Source organism: Motacilla alba, chromosome 2 (assembly GCF_015832195.1).
Source record: "Motacilla alba alba isolate MOTALB_02 chromosome 2, Motacilla_alba_V1.0_pri, whole genome shotgun sequence".
Lineage (NCBI taxonomy): Eukaryota > Metazoa > Chordata > Aves > Passeriformes > Motacillidae > Motacilla > Motacilla alba.
Genome location: NC_052017.1, coordinates 58,625,976 through 58,642,833, shown reverse-complemented (window position 1 = coordinate 58,642,833; position 16,858 = coordinate 58,625,976). Strand labels below are relative to the sequence as shown.

Here is a 16,858-nt window from a genome sequence, read left to right as displayed (position 1 = left end):
GTGCCACAAGAATACCAGATTCAGTTTACATGATCCTGTGTGCTTGGGCACTCAGGTTTATTTGGAAATACTCTTTCTAAAGTGTGAGCTGCTGCTGGATCACAAGGGCCATGGCTGCTGCTGCTGCTGCAAGACAGTTTGCAGAATTGACAGTAGGGTGTATGTTGACTGAAACAAATTTTGGACATGCGTGACTACCTTGTCATGTGTGCCTTGTAAAAACACAGCACATAGAGTGAGAGAAAATTATTTAAAATATATGAATTTCCATTAAAATACACTTTCTGATAATAGTTCATATCAAGCTGAGTTTTAAAACACTTGTTCTTTGTGAGTCGTTCAAATCTGTACTGCTGTTTAACACTATTGTTTACAATCAAAGCACTTGAAAATGAACCATGTTTCCTGTAAACCTTGTGACCTTTCTTTGTTTCTGTATCAAACTCAGCTTATCTTATGAGGGTAAGCATTAAGTTACTTACTAATGCAGTATTTACTTTTTGTGTGTTCGTGGTTGCCTTTTTTTTTTTTTTTTAATCTTCTTTATTACTCTCCAGCTCAGAGATCTGCCCAAGAACTGCCTCTGGTGGAGAAGCAAAGTACCGACAGTTTTCCTGTTACTGGAGGGAAAAAAATGGTACTGACTGGTCATAACTTTCTGCAAGACTCCAAAGTCATCTTTGTGGAGAAAGCGCCAGGTAAGTCTTTTCAATCTAGACTCCAGTCTGCCTTCCCCCCACCACATTTGTGTCAAATGATGAAAGCACAAATATGGTAATGACATTTTGTTCTGCACGTATTACGTTTTCCATGTCACTGGGCAAAGCTGTGGAAAGGATCTGAGCCGTGCCTAGTACTGAGGTTTCACACTGTGACAACTGTACTTACAGGTAGACAATAGAGACATTGAAAGTCAGCCTTTGGCATTTGTTTATTGTAGCAAATCATGAGTGTAGCAGGCAGGACCTGTGAGAGGAGTTCGGAATCTCTGGTGCCATATCCCTCTAAAGCCTGCAGTACAGTGCATCTTCTTAAACATTTCTGTAATTTGTGCTGCTGCTGGTGTGTGTGCACCTGTGTCTCCTGTGGCATTTACAAGGCTCTGGCTGAAGAGGACTTGGAGCACACACATTCATTTGAAGGACAGGTTTACCTCAAGGACTGGGGGAAGGACTGAGCACAACTTCCCCTCGCCCAGCACTGCTCCTGTGGTGCTGTGGTGGTGGGACTGGTTCTCCTGGAGAAGAGTCGCAGGCCAGGCTGAAACAGGGAAAATGGCACAGGGTGGGAGCTGGGGCTGGGGCAGGATGTACCTGCAGAAGCGGTGGATCACAGGGTGGCAGTGCCTGATGGGTGTGAATGCCCCCCGCAGGAATAAGCGGTGGCCGTGGAGCTGGGAGTCAACGTCAGGCCCTGAAACGAGACTGCTAAGGATAGTTCTGAGCCTTGTTTTGGAAAGGGTTTCCCTGGCGCTGGCACAAGCTATGAATTCCTCAGCTGCCGGCCGAGCCCCCCACCCCCACCCCGAACTTCAAACAATCTTGGGCTCTCCTCAGGCCGCTGCACCAGCTTGGACACTGCGCCTGTTTAACCCTTTATGTCCACGAGGTTCCCACGCTGCTCTCCTGCCCACGGCCCCTAATGACACCACAGGAACTTGGGCCATGGGGCAGGATGGCAGGAAGAGCAGGGGAGACTCTGGAGGCAAAGACACCCAAGTCTTTGGGCTTAGCATGCTCAGGACAAAAGCAGAAGACTCCCCTGAAATTCCCCAACAGAATCCTGGCTTCATGAAGTTTAAGTTGCCGAAGGAGATCCAGTTGGCACATTTCTGTGAACCCCATGCACTGCAGCACACACAGCGGGGATGTGGCTGTGACATCAGCAGAAACATCATTTTTGTTTCCTAAGAAAGTTAAAAAAAACAGGGAAAAGGTAGGATTGCAATTGAAAAAACCCTGAATTCTGTTCTCTGTGTTCCCCCCCAGAGGGGAAGAAAGTTAATGTCTACTTTACTTTAAACTTCCTTTGCTGCACAGAACTGGGTTAGTGTGACGTGTCAAGAGTCCTCGATCTGTCTCATTACAAGAAGGAAACCACATTAAAGGGTGCCTTCCTTAATACTTATTTCCTTTCCTCTTCCTTTTTTGAGCTGGAAAATTTTTAAGTGTGGTGTTCCGAAGGATTGTGATTGTGGTGCTGTTTGCTGTGTGTGCTACCAGAGTGTGGATCTGAACACTGTCTCCATACTCCTATATTCCTGTACTACATTAGGTACACTAAAAGCAGGATATTCACTGTATAGCTTTCAATAACAGAAAGGTTCTGCCTTTTTTTTAGTAGGCTCACTACCAAAAAAGTACATTTGTTGCAGTTGCCGGGCAGTATGGCCTGCAGGGGCTGAGCACTTAGAGTCAGAGTGTAGCATCTCCAGGAGCTGCAATAATTGAGTCAGTAGAAATGACACACAAAAAGCAAAGCTGCTGGCTAATCTGGGCTGAGCAATTTTTAAGGCTTCTGTGATTTGTTTGCTATGCTGCCTCACACAGCTCAATGCATCGGAAGCAAACAGAGCAATGTATCATTACCTTAGTGGCAGACTGCTCTGGCTGGATTTTTGAACAGTCACTGTATTTAATGTCAAATGAACAAGCATTAGCAGCCTTCACTTTTGTAAATCAGCATGGGGTGTTTCTTTCCCTTTCAGCTCTTGAACATCAGTGAAAGTAGGTCAAAAGAAGGAACACCGGCTAGTTTCTCTTTCTCTGAGAGTGATGGTTATGAACCTCTGTGATTAGCTGGAGACATTCATTAGTTTTGCTGCTTTTAACACTTTTGTTTTTGAATTTGGAATGTTAATCACGTTCCTAGTAGGTAGCAGCCAAACACAGCTATTACAGAGTAATAGATCAAAGTAATAGATTGTTGTGCTCACAAAGAGAATGTATCGTTTGTATAAAATTTAAATATTGTACAACGTTAACTCATGTTTTCAGTCCTTACTCAGGCAGAGTCCCCAAGCTGGAAGGCAGTCTCCTTGAGCTTGTCTGATTCCTCCTAGTCTGCATACTTAATTGGATAACTAAAGGAGTTTGAGAACACTTTTTGTTTGTCTTTTTTTCCCCCAGCTTTCCCTAAGTCTGCTGAGTGCATTGTGGTCTGCTGAATGTTTTTCCAAGCATGAGTCCCAAGCTTTCAGTCTTCAGGGCTAGCCCTCAGCTGTTGTAGTCTCTGGAGGAATGGCATTATCCTGGCCTCCTTTGCTGGGGGAGTCAGTCTGAGCAGTGACTCATACAAAAGGGAATCCCTGAAGAATGATCAAATCAATCTTTCTGCCGGGGCGGCAGTGGCTTCCTGCTTTCAGCTTAACCCCTTGCTAGCTGCTGTTCAGCCAAGAAGCGTATGAAACAGAGCAAAACAAACTTTGCAGCCCTGTGACTCTATGTCTCACACAGGGAAAATGAGGTATCCAGGGGGTGAAGGCATGGCACACTGAAAGACCACAGGAGAAGCACTCTGAGGACCTTCTCTGGAAGGAGAACCCCTCATGGTGAGGTCAGGCAGAAGGCACCCCTTTGGATAAATAATGAGTATTCAGAAGTGGACTAAAATTTGCTCAAGATTCTACAGTACCATAAAAATGTTCTTACATGTTGATGTGAGGCCTTATTTTGCCAGATTTTGGGTAATATTCTGTTGCTTGCACATCAGACCATATTTTCCAGTGATGAGCAGTGGTATAAAATGTCAAAGAAACCTAGTAGTAGTGAAAATGTGAATGTTAAATGTGCTTTGAGAGGTTCAATTCAGTTCAAATTCTGAATTTTTTTCAATTCAGAATTTCCTTATACTGGGGAGTCCCACAATGACTTTGATGCTTAAAAATTACATTAATATTTTTTTTTCTCTTATCTCCTTTCACTTTCTGTATCTCTTTGTAGTCATGTGTTTCTCTTCCTGAGGTTCAAAAGTGTCTTGAGCATGTCATAGTTGTTGAGTGCCGCATTGAGGATGGCCAACACCTGTCTGTTTGTCATCAGAAGAATCAGTACTTTGTAAAATATTGAAAAGTCTGCAATTCCTTACTGGCCAGGTGCCTTGATGTCTGTAGGCTGGTGGTTGCTGTGGCAGCAAGGTGTGCATTTTAGTTAAAAAAGTAGGTGAAATGAAATTGGTGTTTGTTAGCTATGACAGAAAGTGTTTGACTAGCAGTGAAAATGCTTCCTGTTAACATGTGCATCTGCATGGATCATGATCTGGAATTATAACAAAAGGCTGATTTAGTTACTTAAAATTTTAAAACTTTTTATTTTATTTGTAGATTATAAATGTACCAGGCAACAAAAGTCTTGAGGGAAGTTCAGAAAAAGCAGAGATGCTTGAAGAGTGTGTTTTAGGGATTGCATATCTATCAGCAACCTTTTTTTTTAATAACGCTTTCTGCAAACACTCTTTTCAAAGCTCATTTTTTTAAGGTAATGAGTTACTAAACACAAAGCAGCACAAAACCCTAACTAACCAAAACAACCAGACGCTGGCTCTTAGTATATCAGACTATGATAAGTGATCTATAAAACTGATCACTGCACTGAAAAAATCCTGTTTTTCATCCCTCGGTCCACAAAATGTATCCTATAACTGGTGAGTGAAAGCTCAGTGATGAGACACAAACCCAGTATCCCAAGGGACAATGCACAGGAAAATCTTGCGTATGTTATGGTAAATTATGGATTATAGTTCCTGGCACGCTGTAGGATATTTTGGGATAAAAAGAGTGTTTTGGGGGTTAGAAAAAGTCTCGTATTGAGATCTGAAATAGTTAATCTACCCTGAAAATCCCTCCTTGCTCAAAAATCACTCCTCACTCCTGTAGCTTTTAACACTGGAACTAGCTCAAATATTTCCAGACTTCACAGATTTGGCCAAGTTTAGACATACTTAAAAGAGCAGAAAATCTTTATTATCAAAAAATCTTTATTATAAATTTGCGACCTATGGGTAGAAATGGTCATTGGACATATTATTATTATTATTATTATTATTATTATTATTATTATTAATTATCATAGGGTTGAGTTGCCACTAGTTAAGTCAGAGCTCCAAACCCCTTTCTTTGCTTTTGTGCTTAGTGACGAGAGCTCAGAGCAAGGGTTTTAAAGAGTGAAAAGGCAGAAACGTAACACCCAACTTCACTATGGGATTAGTTTCTCAAATAACACTGACTTTGGTACTTTGACTCTGGGCTGTTAATGTTGAGGGCCATTTTGTCCTGGCCAAAGGCCGTGTCTAATCTTCCATGTAACAGATGCCCCTCCCTGAAGATGCATCACTCTCTTAGATGGACATTTGTAGTGTTCACAATATCTCTGAGTAACTCCAGGTTTAGAGACTTCAGTGGTTTTGAACAACTTGTTAATTACTCAGACTTCAACAGTAATCCTGGCACCTACACAGTTCTGTAACCTAATTGCATAATATCCTCAGCTATTGAACCCAAAGTCTTTGACACTCAAAGTTCCTGAAAGATGGTGAAATAAACCACGTGTAAGCAACATTTCCTCTAGGGATTTTTCTTTTTTAATATTATCAAACAATTAGGAAGTTTTTCAGATTTAGTTATTGCTTCAAAGTTTTCATTCTGCTGTTGCTTTTATTTTGTTAAATGGATTCTTCTGTCAAAACTGTTCCTCCTCGATGCTGAACAGGTTTTAGTCTTAGAACATGAAGGTGTTGATGTGAAGTAGTTAGAACTAGAGCAGATGAAAGATAACTGGGTGAAATCACTAATATAATTTTAAAATATATTTATGCCAAAGGAAATCATAACTTTCTGTGAGTATTTCATATGGGAAAACTTAACAGTTTGCCTCCTCAAGCTCAGTCAGCTGAATTTTTGCACAGGAGAAATGTAATACAGAAAAGAAGGAAGCTGGATGAATGTAATCATCCACTCTAGCATTTCACAGGTTTTTTGTTCCTCTCAAATTTCTATGTCTCTGGCAAAAACTGGAATCAATCAGTTGCTGCCTTAAGGTACAATTGTCAGTTTTATAAATTCAGTTCTGTTTCCCACACATTGTGTGAGCAGAATTTACCTTGTGACGTGGCAGGTAACTCAAACACAGTCCTTCAGCTTCAGCAAAACTTACAAAAAGTTCTGGAAAGTGATATGTTGACAAGACATTTGAGTGGCATGTGAATGGAACTGATGCGTTGAGGAAGCATGCGGGCTTTTTGGTTTGACTCAGATACACCATGGAGCTTAGGGTTGGGAGTCTGTTTTGACGTGATGTGATGAGATGGTGAGATGGGTGACCTGAGTCTTGGCAGAGCTTCATGTGGTAGAAGATCTCGCATTCTCAGAGATCTTTCCATTGCTCTTTCCATTGCCAGTAGCAGTTTGGGGGGCAACTGGCCAAAAAGGGGTCATGTTTCACACCAGTAATCATACTGTAGCTCTCGTAATAAATAAGCAAGTGGCAAAACTCTCCTTCCCCCTCTAGTCAGATAGACAGATACTACTTAATTTTTTCTTTGTCTGTCTGTTTATCCAAGTTCAGGACACACGTTCCAGTTGGCAGTGAGCAATTGCATGCTGACTCATGCGCAGTGAGGTAAAAATTCGGGAAACTAGATAAACTGGAAACTTCAAAGGCATACAAGTTGGGAGCATGGAGTTCATGTGAAGGTCACTTGAACCTAGATCCTAGAGATGTATTGATAGCTGAAGGGGTTTCTGGCCACTGCCCAGAAATAGATATCCTTAGGCGAATTGTGTCATCAGATGCTGGAGTCATTTGATGGTGGAACCCTTTCACGCGCACAGAGGAGTAGTGATGCAGCTTGTAGGAAATGTCAGCACGTTTCAGTTTTTCCTGGCTGTTTAGTCTAGGGAATGGTGAAGACAGAGTGGGACAGCAGCCATACACATGAGATGGTGTCAGCAGCAGCAAGTCTCATCCAGGGTGTTGCTCTCACAGTGAAGAATGAGATCAATCAATCACAGATACTTACTGTGGACAACAAAGAAATAAGGAATAACCACATGGTCTCAAAAGTCATTTGTCAGAGTAATCCTGTAAATTTTTAATTATTATAGAAAATGTGGCTGAATGCTTCAAGTTCATTCTTTCATGTCTTCCAGACTAAGTGGCTTCAAGCAGCTGTATCTGTGCAATCAAAACTTTGTCTCTGAACTTTGACAACTAGCACAAGATTTCAAATCGTTTTTACTGTTACTGTTCCAGTAGGACTGTCTGTCCAAACACACAGGAATTCACAGCCCTTACAAAAAATCTGAGAGTCTAATGAAGTGATCAGTGCCTAAAGAAGTGGAGGAAAGGAGTATGGTAGGTTGACCTTGGCTGGCTGCCAAGTGCCCACCAAGAGAGACCAAGCAGGTCTCTCATTCCCCCTCCTCAACTAGACAGGGGGGAGAAAATAAGTTGAAAAATCTCATGGGTCAAAGTAAAGATGGGGATTGCATATCAGTTACTGTCACAGGGAAAATGGGCTCCACTTGGGGGAAGCAATTTACTGTCTATTAAAAATAGAGGAGGATGGTGAAAAACAAAGGTAAAACTGAAAACCACCTTTACCCCTGCCTCCCTTCCCAAGTTCAACTTCACTCCTTCATTCCTGACTGCTATTTCCTCACCCTGAGTGGCACAGAGGATCAGGGAATGGAGGCTTTGTCAGTCCATAACAGCTCCTCTTTACCATTGCTTTCTTCCCATGCTGTTCCCTTGCTCCAGTGTGGGGTCCTCCCATGGCAGACAGTCCTTCATGTACTGCTTCAGCATGAGTCTTCTCCACGAGGTTCTGTCCTTCAGGAAAAACCTGCTTCAGCATGGGTGCCCTGCAGCCATCGTTCGTGTGAGAAAACCTGCTTCTGCTTGGGCTCCCCTTCAGCTCCCTGCAGCTCTTGCCAGGAGCGTGGGCTCTGACTGGCTGCATGTGGATATCTGCTCTGCTGTGATTGTCTCCATGGGCTGTGGGGCCAGAGCTGCCTCATCGTGGTCTTCCCCACAGGCTGCAAGGGAATCTCTGTTCTGGCTGCTGGAGCACCTCCTCCCCCTCCTTCACTGTTGGGGGTGTCTGCAAGGGTGTTCCTCTCACTTATTCTCACTCCTCTCTCACAGCTGCTGCAATTTTTTTCCCCTTCTTAAGTATGTTAGCAAAGAGGTTTCATGAGCTTTGCTGATGGGCTCAGGTTTGTCCGGCTCAGGGTCCATCTTGGAGTCATCAGGAACTGGTTCTGTCAGACAAGGGGGCAGCTACTAGAATCTTCTCCACCCCTGCAGCACAGCCACTAGCCAGACCTTGCTACGTAAACCAATACAAGGGGATGGCTTCAGAGTTGTTCATTTTTGGAGGGAATGCCTACCTCTTTTGGAAAATGACAACTTGTCTCTTGTTGCTTTCCTGGCATCATTAAGAACTGGTTAGTAGTCTCAGATAAGTAGCACAGGAAATGTGGAGAGAGGTGAGAGAAGAGGAACATGTTCCTTTCAGGTCTGCTAAGGAAGTAAGATTACACCTTCAATGTGGAAGAAAATACAATGACATTTAAGACAGGAATAGAGAGATAGATTGTTTCCAAAGTGTGCCTTGTTGCTGGGATGCTGATGTCAAGGCAGAAAACCAAAGGATAGCAGGAGGGACCTCTGAGATTGAGCCTGACCTTCTTTGACAAGAGAAACAAGAAAACAAACATGAGGGGGGCAATGAGATAGAAAAAAATAAAAATGTTCTTCAAAAGTGTCTGCCAAAAAGTCACGAGGAGTTGCCATAGTGGGTAGTTTCTGGAAGTTGAGAAGTTGCAGTCATACAGTTGAAGTGTTTGTGTCTCAAAAAATAATGAAGAAGGAAGATTTAAAAGCATTTGAATCAAATTTGCATCTTAAGATGAGAAATAACTAGAAGTAGCTATAGTACAGGTGGTGGTGTTGGCATTCAGCACAGAAGTAGAGGAAAAGAATTGTTCATGGAAGAAAAATTTGGAGCTTGATTTAAACTGGCTGTGAGGTTCGTTACTCCAATAGTCTGAGAAAATATGAGACAGATTAGACTGAAGAAGATGGACCAGGAATATTTTACTCACTTTCAGCTGCAGAGTCACAGGTTCAGCCTACTAGAGTTTCCCAGAGGAAAGTAAAATTGTGAAGACAAGGAGATGACGTGAATGTAATCAAAACCAGAGTGAAGTGCTGTCATGACTGCTGGTGGGTGGCTGTGCTGGGTGAGCTTTGCTTGACCTGCCTGCTCTAGAGAGATTTTTCAGGGATGTCAAGCTGCAGTTTTACTTGGAAGTTGTGTGTTTTAGACCTGGAATTACTTAAAGTTATTAAATAAAACCCTCAGACCAACAATAATTTGAATAGGGGGAGGTGCCAGAGAGCACAAATTGCACAACCAGCTTCCATTCTGCTGAAAATAGTATCTGGCAGGTCTTTCCAATGGTTTTGGCTCAAAACGAACCTCAATCTGTCAGTTGTCAGCACTATGCCTCCTTTTAATTACCTGGACTAAAATTACAGTTCATTTGCAAACACTGGAACTCAGAATAATTGCGTCTGTTAGACATACTGTGGTAAAAGGCAGCTAAAAAGGCCTCACCATTCAGGCAAAGTGAGTCCCTCAGCTTTTGGCTTGCCCAGCTGAGCAACCAGAGAGGAAGCGTGTGCCTGGCACTGACTCCAAAGCACGGTAAGATCCATTTTGTGCTGGATTTTTACACCTGCTCACTGCATGACATTCTTATTGTTAATTCAAGGTAACGAAGGGAGAAAAAGTAACTCAAGAGTATCATATTGATAGCAAACAGACTTAAGTCTACATGGCACTCAGCTCAATACTGCAAAAATGTATAGCTGAAGGAGTGGACAAAATACATATGCAGCAAAAAGGCTTATGAGAAGACACCAACAAATACAGTACCTTTGATGTGGAAACAAAAATAGGTCAGTTATGCCTGAGCCCTGCTGCACATGGACAGAGGCATGCCAGAAGGCATGCCAGGGATGGGGAGCAAAGCTGTGGGGAAGTCTCTGTAGCAGCACAGTAGGCTGTGAGGAGGGCAGAAGAACATCTGGGATACCTCCTGGCATGGAAGAGAGAAATAAAGTAAGTGAAAATCAGACCAGCTGTGTGGTCTCATAGCAAAAGTGGTATAAGAGCAAAGAATAGAGATGAGGGTGGCTGGAGAGGCAATCAGGGACAACGTGCTGGGCAGTAGGCAGTCCATGGCACCAGCTGGAGCTGAACCAGGAGGTGGAGCTGCTCTGAAGATGGCTCTGGGAGTAGGAGGCATCTCGCTGCTTGCAGGTCCCTAAGAGGCTGAGATCTCAGGAGAGCTAAGTATCACTGAGGAGATCAAAAGAAAGGTCCTGGCCACTTACAATTCAGATACTTGCTTTCTACTAGCACACACTGTATTTCTGAATTTTTCATTGCTCTCTTGCCCCATCTTCCCTGTACATCCCATGTCAGACTGCTTGGCTGGTGTTGGTTCCTCCTTAGTGCCTGACCCTTGTGAATGTCTCTAAGATGTACACCAGTGTATCAGGAGAGGTATAGAATCCCACTCACTTGGTGGGATCCCCTTCCCTTGCTGGTGTCCAGCTGGGGAAAAATCGTTTGCAGCAAGACAGCTGTAGGATGAGCTTAGAAAACTGCCCTGGCTGCTTGTGGTATCCTCAAATACTGCTGCCCCTGCAAAATCTAGCAGCAGTACACTCATGCCAACTCATAAGTGCCAGTTGCTGAGATGGTGCCAGTGCATTGTGCCCACGACTGTCCTCCAAGCAACAGAGCTTCCTCCTTGCTTCTTTCATTGCCAGTTCAACTTTCCCTTCTCCTGGAAGCTGATGGCATCTTTGCAGAGAACTGGATAACTCTTAAGTTTGAATGATGAGACTTTGCCATAGTCTTCATCCTCTTCTTTGCACAGAAACCCATCTGTTCCCTCTGAACTTCTTCACAGATCAGTTGTCTAAGTATCATGAGGGCACTCACCAGGGGAGAAGGGTAGCAGTGCAAGTTGAAAGCTTTCAAATTCTTAGTCCCTCAGGGATTTAAATATGCATTGTTAGAGCCAAATAGGAGGGCAGACGGCCTTTGCAGAGCACCTCAAAGTGACTCTGCATTGCATCTGTGCCCTGCCTGTTGTGGACATGTTAAAGTAATCTGGGCTGTAACACAGGAATTATTGTTCAGGGTAATCTCACAACACATTAATCAAGTAGTGGGTTCCTTTGGGAGGGTAGGGCTTGTTTCACCATTTTACTTGGAATATATGAATTTAAATACAGATTTACAGTGCAGCCAGTGCAGTCAAACTGTGTTGAAGCACAGACTGGAAGAATATAAAATGTACCCTGTGTATAGGCAGTGAAATCCTAGATAATGTCTATTCTTCTCATATCTCAAGTGAACACAAGTCCACTAAAGAATATAGACTGTTTTAATCTCCTGTAGTAAAGTGGAATCACTTAAATATATCTGAATGTTCCCATTATGCCCGTTTCATAGAGGCAAGATTTAAGTGGTTGCCAGATGTCATACCCTCCTGAGTTTCCAAGCTTAGGTTTTATTGCATTTGTATATTCTTCCCCCTTTCTGCAATCCATCAATTTGGAAAGTTACACTGGTGGTTTGATTGTTTTGAGTTTGCCTGACACTATGGTTGCAGTTCCCTGAGACAAAAAGGTAAATCCAGCCCTAGAAACCCCAGGGGATCTCTCTGGGTAGGCAAAGATGTGGGGAAGATACTACAAAAATGTCTGCATGTCTTTGGAAAGTCTCTACAGCTCTTTGTGTTGCTCTTCCATGAGGAAAATTTGTATGCCATGGTCTGCAAGGCTCTATGGGTGAATAACTGAATCTGCTAGATTTACACAACTACTTTTCAGCCCTGCTTCTGTGTTAAAACAGACCTTTACAGTGCCTTTTTATGTGGAAATCTTGTAGCTGGGTGTGGTGGGGAAGCCGCTTGGTGACTCATGCTGCAGGGAATTCCCTGATGAATTAGAGTATTTTTACTTCTGGACTTGTGCGCAGTTTCCTTCAACGCCGGAGCGAGCGGCTGATAAGAGCAGGCTACAAAGGCCCATTCACCGTTCAGCTACCCCATGTTAGAACAGGGTGTTTATGCCTTGCAGAGCTGAAAATCCACCCCCCAGAACATGTGGGTTCACAGCATTTTCGTCATGAGCAATCCCAGGTGCTTCGAGTTTCACAGCGACGAAGAAAACAAGGCAGAAGCGGATGGTGGTGAAGCACACACAGAGCAGGGATGGCTATAAATAACAGGGATGGGTCTGTAAATGTCAGGCTTCCTGACCAACCTGGTGTCTTCAGCTGGCAGTAGTGCTGATGGCCACCTGTCAGCGCAGCCTCCAGCCTGTGCAGAATGGGTGGGAGCAGCTTCTCCTTCCCCCAGCAGTGCCGCTGTCTCTTTGGAGGAGGAGGGATTTGAGGGTCATTCATCCAGCCTGTGCGTGCTTCCCCCTTGAAGCCTTGGCTCTGTCGGGTTAATGGCTGTTGCTGCTGGCAGTGAGGGAGCAGGGCACTCCACCAGGGACTCTGCAGGGCTTCTGCCCTGCCGTTCTGTGCATGGATGTTTTGGCTTTATTTTCATTTGGTAAAAAAGCCCTCACAAAACGTAAGACACCGGTATAATACCTTGACCCAACTTTTTAGCTATATAAAGAACTGTCTTTCTCTTCAAAATATGGCACTATAAATCTTAAAAACGCCAAAACAAAGCCAGGCATTTGGTTTGGAGAAGACACTTCTTATTACTTCGTAAAAGTAAATAGTGAAATGAAAGGGAATGAAATAAGACCTTTGGAAAAGCCGTTTTCTCCCTTTTCCTTCGTGCCTCCTCCTCTCCTTCCTCTCCTGACTCCATCACACCCCCCCCTCCCCCCCCCCCCCCGTATAACAACTGCCCATTTGGGTACGGTAATTCCAGAGAGCAAACTTTAACGGGAATGCCTGAAATGTGTCTGCTTCAGCTTTGTGTTATGTCTGTAATTTGAATTATTTGCATTTTGGAAAGGTATAAATTGCTCTGGTGTACTTGGGTTGGCTGGCGGCCAGGAGGGAGTTGCCTCGGGCCCAGACCAGGCGCGTTGCTGCAGATGTGGCAGGCGTACAATGGAAACTTTTGTGGGCGAGCAGCCCTCACTCCTCCAGCACACGCTGACAGGAGGCGGCATCCCGCCTGCTCGCCAGGCTCCCCGGCGGATGGGCACTGGGGCAAAACCATTTTCTCCAGCATAGACAGACTATCTTGAGGCTTAGGGCTCCCACAAACCATTCCAAAGCCATTATTCCTTTTTTTTTTTTCATTTTTTAATTTCAGCTGAACTGTTTAAACCTGCAAAACATGTTTACTGTAAAAGGTTGACGTAGTGGTCTAAGGTTTCCCTCCTGGAGCTGTTCCCAGTCCGTGGGCGTTGAGATTTCCCTCTTGGTTCACCAGACGTAATATGAGGAATTGTCTTTCTTTCTTTTTTTTTTTTTTTTTTTTTTTTTTTTTTTTTTTTTTTTTTTTTTTTTTTTTTTTTTTTTTTTTTTTTGTCTCTTGCTTCAGAACAGCTTTTGCTCCCTGTGGTTTTTTTTTAAATGAAATGTCACTAGCTGTTAATGAGTTGTCTATTCCCTACTTCTTCCTTCTCTTCCCTTTCCCCTCAGTTGCCGATGGTCTGGACAGTCCCAAGGGAATTTCTTGGAGCAAAACCCATATTGTTCTTCCTAGCTTCCCAAGACAAGCCACGGCTCTGGATTTTTTTATTTTTCTAATAGCTTAGATAACAGCATCTAAAATATTTCTAAACAAACTCCTTTTGTCATCATAAAAATTTTAAAAATGCATAAAGGCAGTGCTACATGAAATAATTGAAAGAATAACTGGAGATGGAGTCATTTTGAACTTTCCTGATGTATCGGCAGGAAATAAAAAACAGAAACCTAAATCAGATCATTCGTCTTGCAAAGCACAAATTAAACATAGCAAAAAACCTGAACTTCTGGTAATCCATTTACAAAGGCAAATTGAACACATGTTAACTACTAGTCTGGACGTCTGTAGGTTTTAAAAAAAAACAGCCCAGCAAACCCCTTCCAAAGCAGAAGTTCCTACATTTTGCGAAATGTGTGATAGTGTCAGCGTTGTGTTGCTTTTATAGCTGATTGAATTAATTAGGGGCAGGGACGGAGTGCTACAGAGGCTGGAGATAGAGGAGGCTGCTCCCAGGCAGGGGATGTGTCCTGGCTTGCTGAATTTTGGTCAGGGTTTTCTACTGACAGCCCAGGGGAAGCATCTGTTGGATAAATTGTGAAGTGATCGCCAGTCCTCCCAAGAAGCCTACTTCAATTCTGGCACTCTCCAAAGGCATCGTTAAGGAGTCTCAAGCACAGTCTGGCTGCTTCTTCTGTCCCTGCAGTTGAACGTGGCAGTACCAATTAAAGGGATTCCTCTTCCAGCATCACAAGTTAAAATGTAGGAAGAAACTGAGGGTATATCTGCTAATTGTTTTCCTATGGAAAGACCTGCCAAATTCACTGTGGTATTTGTGCTGCAGCCTTCATGTTGTGCCTCTTTCCATACATTTAAGAGAAAAGGGTTTTGGACATTAAAACAATTGCCAGGGATAGTCCCTCAGCAGCATTCCTTTCACGGTAGGACAGCTGTACACAAAAATATTATTTACAGACATTTGTAATAAATCAGGCAGTTCTAAATGCGTCACCTCCATCCTGGCCATGAAAGCGAAGAGAAAAGAAAAAGTGCCATTCACTCTTTTACCTTTCAGAGGGCTGTTTTTCTAAGGCAGGCCCGCATCCATGTGATGAAGTTCAAAATAACTAATATTTGCATTTGCATGTCCCAAAGCTGCAATAAATGTACAAAAGAGATGACATAAAGTCTCAGTTTCCCCTTCATTTCGGTAACATCTGACAGTGTGGGACTCATGAAGCTGCATGTGTCTCCACTGTCCAGCTTATCCAGCAGACTGCTTATGGCCTTTCATTTGTGTTTTTCTAGGCCTGCAGAATGGAAGCCTTACATTCTGTATTATTTTTCTCGTTTCTTTCCTATTGAGGTCTGAAGATGCAAGGAAATAAAAGCCCACCTTGTTTTCCAGTAATATCTGTATCAGTAATGTGCAGGAAAAATGACTAGACAAAACCAGTTTCTTCCAAAAGACATGTTCCCAGAAAAAGTTATAGTTGTGGCTTAAATCTATGTTTGCTTGAAAACAGAAATTCGGTAAATTTGGAGGACCCAATATACCACTAAAAACAGCTCCAGAAGAGGGACTACTGTAGCTGAACAAAACCAACTTCAAAATGCAGTCTAAAGCTGTGTTTCCAAGCCTATGGCCTTGCCTTTTGACCCAGGTAGCAGAATTATGACAAGCCAGACTAGGAATATATTAAAATCAAATCCTGCATGGCTGAGTAGCTTCCTTAATGGTACCTTACTTTTTGTATTGTTTAATATTAATATTGAATATAACTTAGAGCCTAGGTCGTGTTCAAAAGGCATCGTAAGTAGCAGTATTGTTGTCTGAAAGTTCAGCCAACTGAGATGTAGAACAGTTGCACATTTTGTCCAGGCTAGTGGCAGAGCAAACTCCCAGTGGCTCCCCCCAAGTCATCGTATCATGCACTTCTAGACTTTGGTTCTTCTCTTCAGAAAAGCTGAAGGGGCTCCTGTCACAGGTGGCCCAGATGGTCTTTTAGTTGGGCAACGCTTTGGGCAATGCATTATGAGAGCTCCTTTTCACATACGCAGTGCCCCTTCAAAGAGATTGTTTTTGTGAAAGTTGTTCCTTTCTTGGCTTGGGAAAGGAAAAAAACGAAAGAACTAGATATCTTTCTCTTTTGTCTTTTAGATGGTCACCATGTGTGGGAAATGGAAGCCAAAACCGACAAAGAAATGTGCAAGCCAGTAAGTCTGCCTTAAATATTTTAACATCAAGATGAAAAATATATATTGCCTTCTCCAGCACTGTTACTAAAGAGGGATTTCCAAGGCTTTGGCACTGAAACAGAACAAGTACTTAGGCCTTCCCTCCTGGAAATCTTTCTTTAACGTGAGCATGGGGTAAAAAGCCTTCGCTGGAAACTATCCCAAAAGTAGGAGAGACCATTTGGAAAATATTTTTTCATTGTCTGGGATGGGCCAGTTCCATCTGCTCATCTTTTGTCTTGCTGGGTCAGTTCTTTCCGCTGCTCCCAAAGCAATTTCTGATCATTTTCCTTGGCTTTCCTCTATCTTCAGCAGGAGAAACATGAGTCCCCTCACAGGAGATCAGCTCCACATTGGAGAAGTGTGGCTCTCTCAGCCATGACTCTTAAGTGGGAAGTACGTCCACTATTCCACGTCTGCAAGAATATGCAATACTTGCAAAACTGTAGGCAAACAATTTAAAGATCTTGGCTGAATTCAGGCCAAATACTAAAAAGAGAATTCCCTGTTACTCTTTCAGAAAGCGCCAAGGGAGGTTTTGATGGTCATAGCAGGTTCACTGTGCATATGTCTGAGCTGATGCCCTAGAAGCTAAGTCATTCCTTAGCCCCATGCTGGAGTATTTAGTTTCTGGCAGTGGAAGATCATCTACACATTCTCCAGCCCTTTTTCATGTTGCACTAGATGTGCTTGCAAAAGTGACTCTCCCATCCACAGAAGGTAGCATGCTTAAAACTCCCTGAGTTGTTATATAAAAATATATTTCACTGTGGAAAATGGAAATATTTGAGTAATGCTGTCCTAATGCCTTTCAAAGGAAATATTGTTAGGTTCAGATATATCATGGATGACCTGCCAACCGAGTCGTTGTGC

The 16,858-nt window shown here is 43.1% G+C and overlaps 1 protein-coding gene across 6 annotated transcripts in view; it reads left to right on the top strand.

The window, feature by feature from the left end:
- The window catches only part of NFATC1 (nuclear factor of activated T cells 1), a 111,217-nt gene that overhangs the window by 48,477 nt on the left and 45,882 nt on the right, over positions 1–16,858 (top strand). For all 6 annotated transcript variants that reach the window (XM_038126015.1, XM_038126022.1, XM_038126033.1 and 3 more), the window contains exons 6-7: positions 558–698; positions 15,909–15,964. In XM_038126015.1, the coding sequence (XP_037981943.1) occupies positions 558–698; positions 15,909–15,964 (197 nt within the window). The remainder of the gene's footprint in view (positions 1–557; positions 699–15,908; positions 15,965–16,858) is intronic.